The following is an 18,563-nucleotide window of genomic DNA, read 5'->3' on the forward strand; positions in this document are numbered from 1 at the left end:
AAGAGCTGTTGCCATGACAACCCCAAGGTACCCACTCACCTGACCCCCCCGCGGCTCTGGCTGCTGCTCTGTGCGGCAGAGGCAGATCCCCGAGGGTTCGGCAGCCCAGTGCCCAGGGCCTCTCCCTGTCTCGGCCCTTCCAGTCCTGTCTCTCTCCCTCCAGCCTGGCTCCTGGATCGGGTGGGCCCACTCCTCAGCAGAGGAGTGAGGAAGGTGGAACAGGGCAGGCAGACACCCCAGCAGGAACCCCCGCCCGGTATCTCTGGCCCCAGACTTGGGGGCCACATGCCGGGCTTCCCATTCTATGCTCCCAGCAGCAGCTCTGCCTCCTCTTCCTCCATGAGGTCCTACTGCCTCCACCCCAGGATTGCCCCACCTGGGCCCTCACCAGCCCTCATCCGCAGATCAGGGCGGCCTCATCCCAGAGACCTGCAGAGACCCGTGGGCATGTTTACCTTCCCGTCAGCCCAGGAGTGCTGTGAGGGCCAGGTTCACTTCTGGGCACCCGGCGGCAAGCTCTGGGCCTGGAACAGCATAGGGCTGGTCACTAAGAGGCTTGTCCTCTGGGGTAAGTGCCCCTCCCGGAGCCTGGAGTCCTGAGTCCCGATCTGTGCAAGATCAGTGCACGGGAGATGGGGGGCTGCCAGATGTGCCCACTTATTCACAAGCCTGCTTCGGAAGGAAAGAACAGGGCAGCTACCAAGGTCACGTCTACACCCACAGGCAGCAAAGCGGATGCTTCATCTGAGAGGGATAAATCCTGCGCAAATCTCAGCCTGTGTCAACACGCCCCAGCTGGACAGCAGGTCCTTGATTCACGAGTCGACACCTCTGCACGGGCTTGGTGACAAGAATGGGCAGCTGAATGGGAGAGCACCATGGCACAGGTGGGAGAGGGCCCGCCTAGGGCTTGCACACCACACTGTGTCTGCAAACAGGCGTGTGGGCGTGTGCGGGTTCTTTGCTCTCAACACTTCCAGGGCAGCAGGGATCAGAGGAACCCTGGGCTAGCCTGGTAGGAAGAAGGGTCTGGATCTGGGCCTGGGACCTGGGTGACCCTGGGTAGGCCCTGCTCTGCTGGTGCCAGCCATGGCCGGGCACATGGCACTGTGTGCAAACAGGCAGAGACCTGCTGCAGGGCTGGGGCAGCAGCTGAGGAGTGCACACAGGTCTGTGGCCCTGGTCCTGTACCCTTCCTGGCCCAGGCCAGCAGCTCCCTGGGGCCAGCTGGGGTGTGGAGCCAGACTCTAGAAGGTGGTGCCGGGAGCTGTTTGTCTCACACAGTCCTGCCCCACAGGTCCCTGGTGAGAAGGCTTCAGGGCTGTCAGTGACCGCATAGCAGAGGTGGGGAGGACGGGAAGGAGACGCCACATCTCTTTTCTAACATGGCAGTTTGCATACTGTGTGTCTTCACAGCCCTTGAAACACTCACTTGGGCCGGAGGGACTCTGGCTGGGACCACACTGCCCAACTCACTTTCTCTCCCTGCCTCTGGATCCAGATCACGGAAGCAGGTGTCACGTGGGATGCCCGGGAGAGACACGGGCCAACCAAGAGCATGCGTGTGCATGAGTGCATGTATGTGGCTGTGCATGTGTTAGCATGTATGCATGTGAGTGGCTGTGCATGCGTGCATGTGTGAGCATGCACGTGTGTGATGTGTGGCTGCCTGTATGCGTGTGTGAGCATGCATGCATGTGGGTGGCTATGCATGTGTGTGAGCATGCACGTGTGTGGTGTGTGGCTGCCCATGCATGCGTGTGTGAGCATGCATGCATGTGGGTGGCTGTGCATGCATGCGTGTGTGAGCATGCACGTGTGTGGTGTCTGGCTGCCTGTGCATGTATGTGTATGTGTGCATGTGGGTGGCTGTGCATGTGTGTGCGTGTGTGCATGCATGTGTGTGGTGTGTGGCTACCTGCACGTGTGTGAGTATGCATGCATGTGGGTGGTTGTGCATGTATGGGCATGTGTGTGCATGCGTGTGCATGCATGCGTATGGGTGGCTGTGCATGTGTGGGCATGTGTGTGCATGTATGTGGTGTGTAGCTGCTTGTAAATGCGTGTGTGAGCATGCGTGCATGTGGGTGGCTGGTGGCGTGGGGCCTGTGCATGCGCTGGGCCTGTGTTCCTCCGTGTCCATGTGTCAGTGGTATCATGCCGTGAGGGCCAGTGCAAGGTTCCGGGGCTAGGAACAGGGAGGAGGGTTGACCTGCCTCCTCCCCGCAACCACCATGCAGCTTCTCACTGATGGGCCCTGAAAGCTTTCTGTGATGCCCGGCTCGCTGACCTGCAGGGCTCCTTGCTGCGCCTGAAGTTGGCAGACAGTGGCTGGGATCCCACTCAAGGGGCCGTGTGGCCAGGCATACAGGGTCCCAACGCTGCCTGGGCACTTGCAGACGTACTGGTCAAGGGCACTGTCACCACGACCCTCAGGCCAGATGCAATGCATCCAGCGCCCCACATAAAAGGAAGACAAGGGCTTGAGGAGCGTGAGCCATACTGTCCAGGTCCTTTGGGGGCTGGGCAGAGGGGCCATGGTGACAACCACACAAGGCCAGCTCTGTCCTGCGGGTCTCCGCCCCTTCCACCCCCTGACGGGGTTGACCAGCAGCGGAACACTGGCCAAAGACCACCTTCCATTCAGCAAAACACTTGCTGCAGGCCTGCAGTATGCTGGGAACGAGGCTGGGGGGGATGGTGTGGTTGGTGTGGCCCAGAAAAGGTGGCCATCCTCACAGCCACTCTCACTCATTTTCCATGGGGGCCTCCTGTTCTGGGCTAGGGGCCCCTCAGGAGGGACGCCTGGCCAGCCTCTGGACCCCAGGGCCAGGCCTCAGCCCAGGGGGGCTCCACACAGCCCCGGGCCACGCATCGCCGGGAGCCTGGTCAGGGCGCCAAGCCTGGACGCGGTGGTTTTCTGAAAATGCTCTCCCGGGTGCGGAGCCGGCCCCTGCCACCATCTCTGATGTTCCCTGCCAATGCCAAGGAGATGCTTCACAGAAGTCACGTAGGCTCAGCTCACGCAGCCTCCGCAGGGCCTCAGCCCAGCCAGGCCCTTGGAGCGCACCGCCATTTCTGGCTGACTCACGCAGGCCTGGGGTCGTGTGCCCTGCCAGGTTCCAGGTGCCTGGCCAGCGCTTGCCTGCTGTCAGCTGAGCCTGCCATGTTTGCTGGCTCAGGCCCTTCCTACCTTCTCGAGCCAGCACGGTGGCTCCAGCGTCCAGCTAATTCCTTCCCCTCACCCCACCCTAGGCCAGAGCCCAGCCACCCATGAGACTCAAAGGCTCAGAGCTGCGGGAGGGGGTCTGCCTGGGGCCACAGCCCTCGTCAGAGGTCCACAGCAACCAGCCTGGGGGCTCTGGGGCCCCCAGAGCTGCGCGATGTCGCGAAAGGCCCGGCCCATCCCCAGGGCGCCGAGGCAGCTGTGCAGGTGGAGGCTGCGCCCCTCCACTCTCAAGACACACAGGACCCGGGCCTTCTTGGCCCCTTCTCTATGGTAGGGAATGGGAGAATTGTCTCCTGGGAGGGGCCCCCACGTATCCCCGGGGAGGGGTCTCACCCCTGGACCACGTTTGCTCTGTCTGGTGCTTGGTATGGTGGGGTCGGACCCCTGGGGAGCGGTTCTCACCCCTGGACCACATGCTCTGTCTGGTGTGGGTATGGTGGGCTCGGATCCCTGGGAGGGTCTCGCCCCTGGACCACATGCTCTGTCTGGTATGGGTATGGTGGGCTTGGATCCCCGGGAGGGTCTCGCCCCTGGACCACGTGCTGTGGTGTGGGTACTGTTGGTTTGTTCCTGACAAGTCTCATATTGAAATGGGATCCCCACTGTTGGAGGTGTGGCCTACAGGGAGGAGGTGTCTGGGTCATGGGGTAACAGGCCTCACCCACAGCCTGGTACTGCCTTTGAGGGAACTAGTGAGGTCTCTTTGTTCCCATGAGAGCTGGTTAGAAGGAGCCTGGCACCCCACCCCCTTGGCTTCCTGCCATGTGATCCCTGCCCACGTGGGCAGTTCCTCTTCCTCTCCTGCCATCAGTGGACGCAGCCTGAGACCCTCACCAGATGTACACATACTTTTGAACTTTGCAGCCACCAGAATTGTGAGCCAAATACACTCCTTTTTTCTAGAAACCACCCAGCCTCAGATATTCCTTTATAGCAACGTAGCGGGCAAAGACACCAGGCAAGCCCATCCTGCCAGTTTCCACGGAGGCCCAGTGCTGTGCCGGCCACTGCAGGTGTGTGGGGGAGAGGAGGAGGGAGACACGAGGAAGCAGGGAACCCTGAAACACCAAGGCCACCTGTGCTGTTTTATCAGCTCGTCATCGCTCAGCACCTGAGAAGTGGGCTCACGGGCCCCACTTTGTACTTGGGGAGCTGAGGCCAGAAGTCATTTTCCAGGACCAATCTGCAGCCGTAGAGGAGTCTGGACCCTGCTGGACGCCCACGTTCTCATTTTTCCTGGGGACGTGCACAGCCTTCCTGTCTGGGAGTTCTGCAGTCCATGCAACAGTGAGAAGGCGGGACCCTGGCGGGATCAGACAGACACCAACAGCGGGCTCCGTGCGGGACCCTGGCAGGATCAGACAGACAGCAGCGGGCCCTGTGCGGGACCCTGGTGGGATAAGCAGACGCCAGCAGCGGGCTCTGCACCACCTCCCCCCTACCCCGCCTCCTAACCTCCCCCAGCCGAGGTCTGGCAGGCGCAGCAACGATGAGCAGGGGGAAAGAAGAGTGCATAGAAGCACCATCCTGGGCTGGCACAAAGATGAGGGGCACGGGGCTATTTCTGCTTCCCAGGAAGGCTACTGTACAAAAACATTTTTCTATAGCTGTACACTGTGCTTGTGCTCTAAGCTACGCGTCACACAAAAAAAATTTTTAAAGGCTAGGCACAGTGGCTCAGGCCTGTAATCCCAGTACTTTGGGAGACCGAGGCAGGAGGATCACGAGGTCAGGAGATTGAGACCATCCTGGCCAACATGGTGAAACCTCGTATCTACTAAAAGTACGAAAAAATTAGCTAGGTGTGGTGGCACATGCCTGTAATCCCAGATACTTGGGGGGCTGAGGCAGGAGAATCGCTTGAACTCGGGAGGCAGAAGTTGCAGTGAGCCGAGATCACGCAACGGCACTCCAGCCTGGTGACAGAGCATGCTAGCCTCCATCTCTACATACATACATACATACATACATACATAAAATTTGAAAATTTGTAAACTCAAAAAGTTACAGCAAACTTTATTATTATTATTATTATTATTATTATTATTATTATTAGAGATGGGATCTCACTCTGTCACCCAGGCTAGAGTGCGGTGGTGCGATCATAGTTCACCGCAGCCTCTAACTCCTGGGGCTCAAGCAATTCTCCCGCCTCAGCCTCTGGAGTAGCTGGGACTATTGGCAGACGCCACCATGCCTGGCTAAGTTTAAAATATTTTGTAGACACACGGTCTTGCTATGTTGCCAAGGCTGGTCTTGAACTCCTGGCCTCAAGAGATCCCCCCACTTCAGCCTCCCCAAATGCTAGGATTACAGGCATAGGCCACTGTGCCCAGCCATTCATTTATCATTGAAGAAAGAAAAACATTTTTAAGAATTGAGTGTAGCCTAAGTGGTACAGCGTTTATAAAGTTTCCAGTTGTGCACAGTAATGTCCGAGGCCTTCACACTCACTCACCACCATTCACCGGCTCGCCCAGAGCACCTGTCAGCCCTGTGAGCTCCGTTCACTGTGATGCAGGTGCACCACCTTCCACCCTTCATACGTCATGTCTACAGCACCTTTTCCATATTTAGACACGTGCAGCAGGCAGATGCTTAGCACTGTGCCACGGCGGCCTACTGCATTCAGCCCGGTCATGAGCTGCACACTTTTGCAGCTTGGCAGCAGCACGCTAGGCTGTACGGCCCAGGGGTACGAGAGGCCGTGTGGCCCAGGGGTGTGGGAGGCTGTATGGCCCAGGGGTACGAGAGGCTGCACGGCCCAGGCTTGTGTAAGTCACTCTAGGAAGTTCCTGCAGAGACAACACTGCCCAACAGCACATTCCTCGGCGTGCATCCCTGTCATCCAGCGAAGTGAGACTGTATTAAGACTTACACATACACACACAGGTGAGTGCTGAGTATCCCCTACTGGAAATGCTTGGGACCAAGTGTCTGGGATCTCCGGTTTTTCTGGCTGTTAGAATATCTGTATTACGTGCCTGCTGGCTGAGTAAGCATCTCATGCAAATATTCATCCCTAATCTGAAAATCCGGTATCGGAAACGCTCCATTAAGCATTTCCTTTGAGCGACAGATCCACAATCAAAAAGCTGTGGATTTTGGAACATTTCCGATTTCAGGTTTTCCAATCGGGGAGGCTGGACCTGTGTACCTTTCCCCCTCATCCATACAACACACCCGGCAGGTCGACATCGCCACAGACCTGCTATGCTCAACGGTGAAGTCACACACGGTGGTGGTGCTGGGTTTGCCCAGTTCTGCCATCTGTGCCGTCCACGCCTCTGGCCCTGACGCCCACCCTGCAGGCCTCTGGGCCGGGGAAGGCCCCAGGCAGCAAGGAACGAGGAGCCTGCTGGAACCAGTGTGTCTCCTGGACCCCAGAAGTTCACGGTTTTGCCCCAAACTGCATTTGCTCCATGCCCCTGGTCTGGTCAATCCACTTCTTACCATCAATTTTCTCACTCTCGTAACAGGAGGCTTCCTTCCCTGGGTCTCGAGAAGAAGGGAAAAGGGAGGTGGGGAGAATTCCGTGAGAACCACTGGGAGGAGTGCAGCCAGGATGGAGAGACCAGGAGCTGAGCCTCCCTCCCTCCAGGCCCAGGCAGGGCATGGCCTTCCCAGAAGTTCTAGGGACTCTGGAATCTGTCTCCTCTCGGGAGGGAGAGGAGCAGAGGCAGCAGGTTCCCGCTGGGAAGAGCTGGAGCTGAGATTTGCCTGCCTTTCCCCAAAACGGCAGCCCGGGCAGGCAGCTCCCTCCACCCACACGGCAACAAGAGGCTTGGTCCTGGCTGGGATGGGAAGCCCTGTTCTCCTCGGCAAAGCGGTGGGGGACGGTGTGGCAAACCCTCAATTATCCCAGCACACATCTGTGGAACCCGCTCGACTGGAAACAGGCTTGGCTATTTCTAACTCCGTCTGTAGCCCCCTTTCTGCCTGAAGAATCATTTGGGGTAAAATCAGATAAAATGAATGACGTGGCCAGGAGGCTGGGGTTTGGCGAGATCTCTCAGGAACATAGGAGCCATGTATGCCAGCCCCTAGGTGGGGTGGGGCGGGGCAGGGGGCCTATCTCCCTGCTCTCCCTGCCCTCCCACACTGACCTCTGCCCTCCGTGGCCCTATCTCAGGAGGGCAGCTTGGGGCAGACCCTTCTGGGTGCACCTCTGATGCTCAGTGCCCTGGGGGTGCCTTTCTGAAGCCAGGAGACCACGGTCAGGGCCCCCAGGGAGCACCCAGACCACGTTCCTCATGAGACGGGGAAACTGAGTCTCACGGGAGCGCAGTGGCCTCGCCAAGGCTGCACACCAGGGTCAGGAGCTGGCCAGGACAAGGTGACTCCAGAGTGTCTCTTATCTCTCCTCTGGACAGTGGAGACCAGGGCCACCGCTGCATGGCCCCAACGAGTCAGTGACCATCTGCAGGCAGAGGTGCCAACATGAGCCCTGGCCCTACAGGTTGGCTGCTGTCTGTTCGCTGTTTATCTCTTCCCTTTTTCTCCCCTGGAACCTGTTTTTCTGTCTGTCTGGCAGAGCCCTAGAGTGCCCTCTCCATAAGCCAGGCCCTGAGCTGGGGGCGTGGGGCAGCCGTGAACAGCACAAGTGCCTCTCCTGTCACCAGCTTGGTGTCCTGGGTACAAAGGAGGCAGGAATGACAGGTGGATGGGGCAGGACCGATGCTGGTCTCCTGGTCAGAGCTCCTGCCAGAGGACTCGGCAGCTCTTGGCACCCAAGGGGGAGGATTTCTCAGGAGGCCAATGGTCTCACCCAATGAAGGGCAGCTCGGAGGACTCGGGAAGTAGGCTCACAGGGAGCCTTTGAAAGCTCGAGTGTTGCAGGTCGTCCAGAGGGTCTGCAGGGACCAGGACACCGAGCAAGGGCCAGCAGAGCTATCCTGTGGCTCTGGGGATGGCAGGCAGGGTTGCAGGATCACAGCTCTGGGAGAAGCACAGGTGCACGGTGGGCTGGAGCTGAACCAGCCAACAGGGATCCCGGTGCAACATGACCGCTCTACAGGTGACACTTATGAGACTCACCTCCTACAGCCTCTGAAGTGAGCCGCAGTTACTTCCACTCAACAGGTGAGGAGACTGAGACTCGGGGAGGTGAGGCTGTGTGTCCAGTGTCAGCCCTCATGAACATGCTCTAGAGGCCCAGATCCTTCCAGCAGGAGATCCCTCCACGTCAATCAGATGGGGCGCAGGAAGGTCTGGGAGGCCCCAGCCCTTCAAAGAGGGGAGGGGGCGAGTGGGGTGCTGGGCACGTGGGCTGGGCAGGAGAGAATGTGGAGTGGGAGGAGGAGCGGAGAGGGAGGAGGAGGAGCGGAGAGGGAGGAGGAAGAGCAGGAGGAGAGGGTGGGGGTTGGGTGAGGCCAGGGGAAAGAGGCTGTGAAAGGAAGCCTGGGAGAGAAATGGAGCAAGAAGCATCTTTAAAAACCAGGCACCCAGCAGTGGGGGAGAAACACAGGAGGGGCATGCTTAGGCTCCCTGGGGACCCTCAAGGGACAACTAACCCAACAGAATAAAACTTCTGGCAGAGTTGCCTGTCAGGAAAAACACAAGGTGGCAGGTGTTCTAGGAGGGGAGCCAGCAGAAGAAGGGGTCCCACATCTGAGGAACCCAAGAGGGCTTCCTGGAGAAGGGGTCTACAAGCGAGCTGGGCCCAGGTGAAGAGGACGGAGCCGGTGGGCCTTGGTGCTGGGGTTCCAGGGAGAAACGCAGGCACAAGTTGGCAGCTTCTGCCTGCGGGGACTTCACTGCTCAGAAATGAAAATGATGGACCAAGGTGGGGTCTCGGCAACCATGACGGGAGTGCCAGGAACGTGGCCCCACTTACTCCTGCGGGTCAGACGTAACTGTGCCTGCTTTACAGACAAGGCAGAGGCCCAGCCAGCACCCCGCTGGCAACAGCTGTGCTTGGGCACCAGCCCACACGCTCACCTCAGTCAGCCCCCTGCCTGGGTTGCCCAGAGATCGCCCTGCCAGGCCCACCCCGGAGCTCTCAGCCCTGCCTGCAAACACCAACTTGTAAAGCCCTTCCATCCTTTTCTTAATCTCCCCGATCCTGTGAGCTTCAAGCATGAAAACACAGTGCATGTCACACACGGGGAAAGTGGGTAAGCTGAAAGCAACCTCGTTCCCTGACACTGTACACCTGTGCGAGCCCCCAGGACAGGGCCCAGAGCAGGTGTGGTGGGCAGCCGGGAGGGTGGGCAGCAGGGCCACTGTGGGCAGCAGGCCTTGCTGGTGGAGCGCTGGGCCAGTGGCCCGTCTGTCCTTCCGGAGGCGGCTGCCTCAGCTCCGTGGCTCCTGACCCAGCACAGCCAGCCCTCACAGGGCCTGCAAAGACATATTCACGCAGGCCTTGGGCCAGGACAGGCTGTGGTCCAGAAGGTCAGGTCAGGCCAGGCCTGCCAGTGGAAAGAAGGGACAGCAAGGGCTGGAGGATGGGCAGTGAGGGGGTGGCCTGGGAGGGCGCCAAGGCTCCAGATCACAAGGGTCTAGGAAGGGAGGCGGGACACCCGGCAAGAGCTGCAGGGCCCAGGCCAGATCCCTGAAGGAACCGCGGCTCCTCAGGGCGAGCCAGGCCTCCTGTACACTGTGTGTCCTTCAGGCCTGGGGCGAGCTGGCCAGCTCCTGGGCTCTCTGCTGCCTGCCTCCTCCTCCTGGGGCCCCCTTCCTGCCTCTCCCTGACCTCAGGAGCCTGGGGGCTAAGAGGGCTCCAAGGCAGGGAGGAGGGCAGGGGTTCCCGCACACGCCACGGGGGCTGAAGGTCCCGCCCAGGAAGTGGGGGCTGAAGGTCCGGCCACTGGCAAGCTGAGGCCAGTCCAAGCCTTCTGCTATCAACATCCTGCCATGGCCGGGGTCCTGGGGGCGGGATGAGGGCCGAGGGAGCTGAGATGCTGGCTCGAGCAGGGAGAGCGGCAGGGCCCGTGCTCGAGGGTATGACGGGGATGGACCTGGTGTCCAGCAAACCTGAGGACACCGGGCAGGGGTGCGCTTCAGAAGCCCGCACAGGGCTGACAGGGGCCAAGGAGCTACTTGCTAACGGGGTTTTTAAAAAGTAACACAGGAGCACACACAATGGAACCCCAGGATCCTGAGTTCCCAGGTGTAAATGAACCTGCCTACATACGTGCCTAGGTATAGAACACCAAAAGGGAACAGCAAAGCGGGACGGCGGCTGCCTTTCGCGGGAGGATGACGACTGGCTTGCTTCCCTCTTTGGAATTTTCGACTCTCTAAATAGAAAACACTGAGGAGGGTGCCCCAAGGTTCCGCTGGAGTTGGTCTTCCTAAGATCATCGCTTGAACTACAGCACACGCAGGGATCTGGGGAAATGCCGCCTCTTAATTTGTAAATGTTGATGTAACGGGTGATGTGTTAAGTGATGATGGTTCGGAATATGCCTTTATTAATACTAATCATTTTCAAAACCCACAGAATTTCTATAATGCATTAAACACCTCTGTGAATTATTCAAAGTATACAGAATTATACAAAAGCGAAGAAGTACATTTCTGATAGCTTATTTAAAGACTTGGTGTGTTTTTATTATTCAAAGGTTTGAGACTTGCATGAGTGCAGAAATGGATGAATGTGATCTGAGAAGCAGGAAATCCAGAAGGAACGCAGAGCAAGCCCGGTGCAGGGCCCCAGAGCGGCGCAGGCTGTGAAGACAGGCGGGTTGTGCAGGAGGATGAGGAACAGCCAGGCTAAGGCTGAATCAGACAGGCAGCGGCTCGCTGCTGTGAGAGGCTGGTGGACATGCGTAGGCCGCACTGGGTACAGCTTTTATACAAATCAAAGTTGGTTTTCGGTTCTATAAAGACGCGCAGAGGCTGCAGACTGCAGGTGGTTTAGACGCCCGTTCCAGACCATAGCAGTCCCAGGTAGGGCCCGTCTCTGCCCATCCTGATCTCCCACAGCCAGCACCCCCTCCAACCTTCCTGAAGCAGCCACATGCCAAGACGGGGCTGCAAGGCCTCACCAGGGCCACAATGCCACGCCAGGCCGACGGCACCATCTTCACAAACGGCAGGTTAGCTCGCTGGGGCAGTGATGAACAAGCCGTTGTCACCCCGGGTTTCCAGCTGCTGGAGGTCCACGTGGGGCCACCTCCACCCTGAGGGTCAACATGTAACACCTCGATTTCTGCTACCGGACCCTGCTCACCCAAGGACTCTTCATGTCCACAACGGTGGACCCAGTCCTGCTTCACCAGCAAACCAGAAGAGCGCCTGCTGGCTCACAGGACGAGGATGTGGAGATGCGGCCGGCTCTCCTTTCCTCTTCTAGTCTGTCTACCTCGCCTTGCGCTGGCCTCTGGCTGCTGTCCCGCCGTGCAGCCTGGCGGCTTAGAAGGCGCCCCTGCCCCGGCCCCACGTGGACTTCAGTTCTACCCAGGCGCTGCTGCCGCTGAACACACTGACACACGCCTGCGGCCACAGCCCTTATGGAACGAAGCCCAAGTTGCAACAGACAGAGGCTGAGAAAGTCAAGGGAGCGGCCCAGGGCCTTCCGCACCCAGAGAGTCCAGGGCTGCAAAGCCACATAGGGTTGGCCCAAGGCTGAGAAGCCTCAGGGGGTGAAGCCTCAGGAGGTGAAGCCTCAGGATAGCCCAGTGCACCTCCTTCCTGCCTGGCCCTCCACACCATCCCCTTCGCAAAGCTGCTCCTTTGCCGAGGGCTACGGTCAGATCTCCCCGTGAGAGGAGACAGAGAGCTAGAGGGCAGTCACACACAGGACCCACCTTGAAGATGAGGCAGTCGCCTGGGTGCTCGGCGTACAGCGAAGTCAGCCGGTACTGGTTCTCCGTGGTGATGTCGATCTGGTAGCCGGTGAGCGTGTAGCAGGCCTTGCGGAACTCCTGGATCTTGGTCTGGAAAACCTCCTTGAGCCGCTGGTTCTTCAGCTCGGCGCTCTCCACCTGCTTCTTCAGCTCTGCGGGAGGGAGGGAAGGAGACAGTGAATGCAGCACCCGGCCGGAGGGGTGGGGAACCAGGAGCGGCCAGGGCAGGGAGGAAGCTGAGTACAGGCGGGAGTGGCGGCTGCCCAGGGACACAGGAGGCCCCCGTGTCACACCAGCCAGCCTCCATTGGCACGCAGGAGAGAACGAGAGTGAGGGGTGAGCTGATAAAGGCTGATCCTCTGGTGGTGGTGATAATAAAGTTACTGCATTAAGAACGGTAACTGAGAGCCAGACTACGAGCAGCCCGGGAGGGACCAGCCCTCAGCCAACAGAATGACAACACCTGGAGCCACCCGGTCACTGCCAGGAAGCCGCAGGATCAGGCATGACTCGGGGCGCACCTGCCCCAACACTCCAGTGACTGAGGCGAGAACCTGAAGAGTAGCTGCTGCTGAGGATGTGGGTCCCAAAGTGAAGGCCTGGGCCGCCACACCACCCAGCGATCCTGACCATCTGTTCCCAGGCTGCTGCCTGGGTCCTTTCTGGGGTTGGACGCCTTTCCCGCAGGAGCCAGCACTGAGAAACAGGCAGGCAGGCAGGAAGCCACCTGGACATTCTGGATCCTATTGCCCCGGGGCTTTACCTGCCAGCCACCTCTGAGGCCAGGCCACTCGTGAGACGAGAGCCGAGCCGGCACCCCTAGGCCCACTGTCCCCAACATGGCTCTAAGTGACCATTCAGGGTACAGTCCCGTGCCCCGTCCCCTGCCACCAGGGTTTACGGTTGCTTGGGGAGGAACTACTGAGCAGAGCCATCAGGAGGATAACAGCGATTATCATGAATCTTCTCACCCGAAAGGCCTTCCAAGTAATTAAACCTCGATTTATCCCCACCGTTAATTATTAGGACTGGTTCCACTTAGACGCACACAGAGCCGTCCCCTAGGCCGGGTGCTTCCCAGCAGTGCTGTCTGGAGCTGGCGCTGGGGAGCCCTCCAGGGGCCTGGGACCGCTCCAGGCGGGGCCGGGAGCCCGCTGGACCCTATCCTGCAGGTCACAGGAGCTGGGCCAGCTGCCAGCCTCCCTCCACTATGAGGAACTGAATCACAGGACTGGTGTAGGCACCCACATCCAGGCACAGGATGGTCAGCTCCCTAGCTGGGCTGAGAAAGAGGACATTAAAGTCAACCACAGCCACAAGGTTGGAGAGAACAAGGGTTCCAACCCCAGGCAGTGCCCGGGGGAAGGCTGGTCCTGAGTTAGAGATGAGTCTGAAGGCCCCAGGACAGGTGTGGGGTCCCCCACAGCCCACTCTGGGGGAGTGTGAGGAAAGGTACACGTGTGAGTGCCTGCTGGCCAGGTCACAGTGAGTGAGAGAGGAGCTGCCGGGGAGTTTGTGCACAGCGGCCAGAAGAGGCTCTGATGGGCCAGTTTAAGGCAGACGATGTAGTCCAGGTCGCTTCCTGGAGATGATCAGGGACAGGGGAGCCAAGTGCAAACGAGAAGCCCTCAAGTCTACAGAGGAAGACGGAGAATGTGGGAGGGGCCGCGGGTCCAGCTCAGCTCTGCCTCCTTGACCTGTGATCTCGAACCTACCCCTTCACCCCATCTCCCAGGTCCTCTGTCTACCACACGGACACAGGCAGGCAGCTGCCTTCAGAGGCGGTAGGCCAGATCACGCACTGGAGGCCACTGCCGAGAGTGCGGGCCTGGGACACCCAAGCATGAGCTCAAGTCGAGCAGCCCGTTCCGTGTGCAAATGCACTCACCGCCTGGCTGTGACAGCTACGAACACGATCAATCCAATTTCACACACGAGGACACTCAGGCTCACAGAGATTCGCCGCTTGGCTGCAAGAGCAAGGGCGCTGCCTGCCATGGGTTCTGGAAGGAGCAGCAGTGCAGGGCCCCTGTTAGCGGCATCCAGATGTCAGGGACTGGGAGGAGACGAGGCCTGTACCACCGCGGGCCTGTCAGCAGAGGGGCCCTGGCGCCCGTCCACCTGTGGGATGGCAGCATCGGCACTGATTCGGCCCTCACCAGACCTGGCCTCTTCCCTCTGTCGCCGGCAAAGACGGCCCTGGGGGACGTTGTTATTCCACAGCCCCGCCCCTCCAGCAGGAAGAGGCCCGGGGCCCTTGATGAATCAGGCGACGAAATCTGAAGGTTAATTGGCAGCTCTGACCCCAATATTCTTCCCTGCGTCCCTCGGCTGATCCTCCTGAAGACGGGGCCGTCGGCAGCAGGAGTTCCCACGTGCGGAAGGAAGAACGCAGAGACCATGTTTCAGAGGCCATATTTCACCCTAACATGGCCCATGCTGCCTTTGATAGATCTCAGACGTCCAAAGGGGAAGAATTAGATTTTGGTAATAAATGCAGCCTGACCTTGGAGGAGGAAAGAGCCCTGTTTTCCGACAGACCTCAAAGCCGCCTGTGCCACTCACAGACCTCTGGAAGCTCTGGGGCTCCGGGCTGCATGGCCCACCCATGGCAGGTTGGCATGAGGTCCCAGGGTGAGGAAGGTGGTGTGTGGGGCCCCCTCTCAGAGGCGAGACCACCCCCCATGCAGCTGGGAACAGCAGGAGCCGCCGCATTCACTCCTGGGGCTGCTCTCTCGCCCTCTGACAGCCAAACCCAGGGCCCTGGAGGGGAAGGGTCCGTCCTCCATGCCACACAGACCCGCGGAAGCGAGGGGGCCCTGACCCTGGTCTCCAGTCCGGGTAGGGAAGGGTCCATCCTCCAGACAAGACTGCCTCGACGGAGTCGGTTCAGCTTGGGGCAGATCAAGGCAGCGTTCTGACCCCCCTTTATCCCTGTAATTCAGTGGCTTACATAAATGTGAATGAATAATTCACACAATGGTTTGGATAAAATAAATAAAAGATGGGTTTTCCGTCTCGGAGATGTCATCGCTTTCTTGCCAGTTGCTCTCATGTGATCTCCTCCCAAGTGAGCCAGGAGTCCGGGGTTCCTCTGGACTGCATTCTGTGGACCTGGATCCTGGGCAAGCTCCTCTCAGAGACCCCAGAAGCCAGTGGCAGAGACCCCCAGGGTGAGAGGTGACAGCCCTGTGCCCGACCCTGGCCCTGGGACTACAGAGGCACCGCCCAGGCTGTTCTCAGGCCCGACCTGCGACAGCAGTGCATGGGCTGAGGCAAGACAGTGGTGCGGCCTGCAGCGCTCCAGGCCCCCGTCCCCTGCCCAGCCCAGCCTGCTGTGTGCTCAAGGCCTGCGGTGCCAGGGGTGCTCAGGGATGGAGCCCAGCTCTGCAGCCCTGCTCTCAGGGGTGGCCCCACCAAGGCTTTTAGGCCTCCCTGCTGGCCTCCAGGGTCACCCCAGGCTTAGAGCTAAACCGCAAGGAGGCCCTGAGCCGAGCCCAGCCCACCCACAGCCCTGGCTCCCGCCTTCCCTGCCCGGGGATGTTGAACTCTGGCCACACGGAGCAGGAGCACCTGCCAAGGAAGCAGCAGCTCCCCTCTGCCTGGACGCTGAGGGCCCCTCCTCCACACCCCTGGGACCCTTGCTACCTCTAGGAGGTACCTGCTACCACCCTGCAGGCACACAGAGGCACAGGCCTGGTGCTGATGGGCTCTCAAGGCCTCGGTGAGGGGCAAGAGAGGAAGGAGAACAGCAGGTGTTCAAGTGGGAGTCAGAGAGGACGCGGCGGCGGCTGCCCGGGGCCCAGCCCAGTGGGGTGTCGCAGGGGGCCAAAGGCACCCACGACGCTGGTGCCTGAACAGCTACCCCCTCACCACCTTAGCCCCACACCTGCCTCCTCCTGGAATCACAGGAAGCAGCTGTGAAGAAGACAGAATAAAAATAAATTGTGCTCCATTACGTAAAGGCTAGCTAGTGGGGAAGAGAGGCTTTACAGCACTGAGGGCTGGGATGTCAGGATAAAGGAGCGTTTACAGCATGTTTCTCAAGAGGCCCGGTTCACAGCCTGAAACACGGAGACTGCTTCTACCTTGGCAGGGCAGGGAGTGCCAGCACACAGCTGTGGCCCACGGGGATGGGGACAGAGATGCCAGGGCCCAGGCCTTTCAGAAGGAGGGAAAAGGAAAACGCAGTACTTTTCTCTACATCCTCTTTACTCCTTCCAGTGTTATGGGGCACATGCAGACGACAGCAAGCAGAGAACCTTTCCAAGGTACCAACAGATCTCAGGAGTGCAGCCCCAGGGCACTGCCTATCCACTTCCGCCCTTCCCCGGAGCCTGAGCTATACCCACGCTGAACCAGGCTGGGCGGGCTATGTGAGCCTCAGGGTGCGGGGAACCCTGCCTCAGGTTCCAGCCTTGCTGCATGTCCTGCAGTGGGAAGGGGACCCAGCACCCCCCCAGCTCTGTGGGCCTGGGCTCTGTGACCTCCCTCTGGGACCTCTCCCGTGAGGCCGGCCTGACCCCCATCTGTGTCCTGGGATGATTTTAAGAGCAGCCTGGGGCTGGGCACAGTGACTCACACCTGGAATCCCAGCATTTGGGAGGCTGAAGCAGGTGGATTATCTGAGGTCAGGAGTTCGAAACCATCCTGGCCAACATTGTGAAACCCTGTCTCTACTAAAAATACAAAAATTAGCTGGGTGTGGTGGCTCACACCTGTAATCCCAGCTACTTAGGAGGCTGAGGCAGGAGAATCACTTGAGCCTGGCAGGTGGAGGCTGTAGTGAGCTGAGATCATGCCACTGCACTCCAGCCTAGAGTGCAGAAAAAAAAAAGAGCCTGGGCCTAGCTGTTTACCAAGCACCTGCAGGCACCCACAGGCACCGGGCAGCTCTGCTCCGAGGAGGCCAGCCCCTGCACAGCTGAGGCAGCTGGCCCACATGGGAAGACCCCACAGTGGGAAGAGACGCCAGCCCTACTACTTCCACAGGGTCCCTGAGCCCCAAGCAGCCGCTTCCCAGGCTGGCCTTAGTTCTCTGGGCTGACACCACTCCCGCTAATCCGTCCAGTCCCCGTCCAGGCAGACAGATCTCCACGCTCCCGCAGCAAGACTCGAGCTGGGGCAGGGCTCTCTCCTGGGGTATTCACGCCCTGCTGGGTGCCTGGCCTGGCAGTCGCGGCAGCTGCATCTGGCCCTGGCCTGACCTAGTCCCAGCCCCACCCCAGGCCCTGAGCCGCGCTCCCTTCCCCAGCTGCCTCTCCTGCACCTGGCTTCTCCATTGCGCCAGCCTCTGGCTCCTGTTCTCCCCATGCTCTTTTCCTGCAGGGCGTGGACTGTGGCACCCACAGAGTTGTTTCAGATGCCTGGGCCTCAGGCTCTTTCCCTGCGCTGCACTCTGAGCTCAGGTGGGCTGGGCCAGGCCTGTGTGTCACTATCACACCTGAGAACCTGGAACATGGAAGTGCGTGACAGGCGCATGCTGAACATGCAAGTGAGTGAAGCCGCCATCCCCTACAGTCCTGAGCTCCTGTCCCTGAGCAAGCTTCACAGTCAGCTTAACCACAAGCAAGCACACACACAGCGGACAGGACACATGCGCCCACTGCTGAATGTTCATTTATCCCCGAACACGTGTGCATCTGTCCCTGAACACCCATGTTCAACCCTGAACATACAGCCTTCCCATGGCCTCAGAAGAAAAGCCCTTAAAATCAAGGCAGGCCCAAGAGAGGCTGTGCCATAGCCTCGCCCACAAGCCTCCACTCCCATCCCCGCTGTGGCTAACAGGGTCACTGTGAGAGCACGCGGCCTCCAGGGCTTCAGCCTGTGAGGGGACGGTGAGGGTACCTATGGCCTCAGAGCAGCTCCCAGCTGCTCAGCCCTTGCCATGCCCCCATCCCCACTATCTCCCCACCGCCACCACCTTGCCCCTGTCCCACGGTTCTCCAGCTCCTGTCCCTGACCTGGACAGGTGCCCCAGTGAAGAGCTGGCCTGGGTCTGGGCCCTGCACAGCTGCCACCGAGGACCCCAAGTCTCAGACTCCACAGCAACGCTCGGTTTAGGAAGTGGAAGCAGCAGCTTTTGAAATTTTTCTTTGGGGACTCAGGGCAAAGCCATTTTTCTTTCTAAATAGTGAATAAAATACAGTTAACCCATGTTGGGATTTTCAGGCTTTAAACAACCCACAAAAAGGGACTAATATTTCACCATTAAACAAAGCAGCCCCCGAGGCCCAGGCCAAGCCAGGAGGATAACTCTACTTGGCGCAGGCCCGGCCCCACTGCTGACGCTGCCACGTGGCCAGGAGGAAGGGAGTGATTCCAGCCTCCACACGCTGCCTGTGTGTTCACAGACAAGTCACCTCACCTCTCTAAGCCCCCTTTCCTCCCTGGGTGTGGCGGGAGCGGGGCTAACGTCACCTGCCCCCGGGTCAGTAAGACAGTGGAGGCGAAAACCCTCTTGGCAATAACATGTTCCTCGGCCGGGCGCGGTGGCTCAAGCCTGTAATCCCAGCACTTTGGGAGGCCGAGGCGGGCGG

General features: G+C 59.4%; 1 protein-coding gene across 8 annotated transcripts in view; it reads right to left on the bottom strand.

Annotated features, from left to right (window-relative positions):
• The window catches only part of MAD1L1 (mitotic arrest deficient 1 like 1), a 425,376-nt gene that overhangs the window by 76,126 nt on the left and 330,687 nt on the right, over positions 1 to 18,563 (bottom strand). For 3 of the 8 annotated variants that reach the window (XM_017894422.1, XM_017894431.1, XM_017894450.1), the window contains one exon: positions 11,983 to 12,173. In XM_017894422.1, the coding sequence (XP_017749911.1) occupies positions 11,983 to 12,173 (191 nt within the window). Of the gene's footprint in view, positions 1 to 10,574; positions 11,356 to 11,982; positions 12,174 to 18,563 lie in introns of those variants that run through there. The other 5 variants (XM_017894384.1, XM_017894413.1, XM_017894393.1 and 2 more) reach the window with 3 other exon arrangements.

Source organism: Rhinopithecus bieti, unplaced genomic scaffold (genome assembly GCF_001698545.2).
Source record: "Rhinopithecus bieti isolate Rb0 unplaced genomic scaffold, ASM169854v2 scaffold_1017, whole genome shotgun sequence".
NCBI classification, from domain to species: Eukaryota; Metazoa; Chordata; class Mammalia; order Primates; family Cercopithecidae; genus Rhinopithecus; species Rhinopithecus bieti.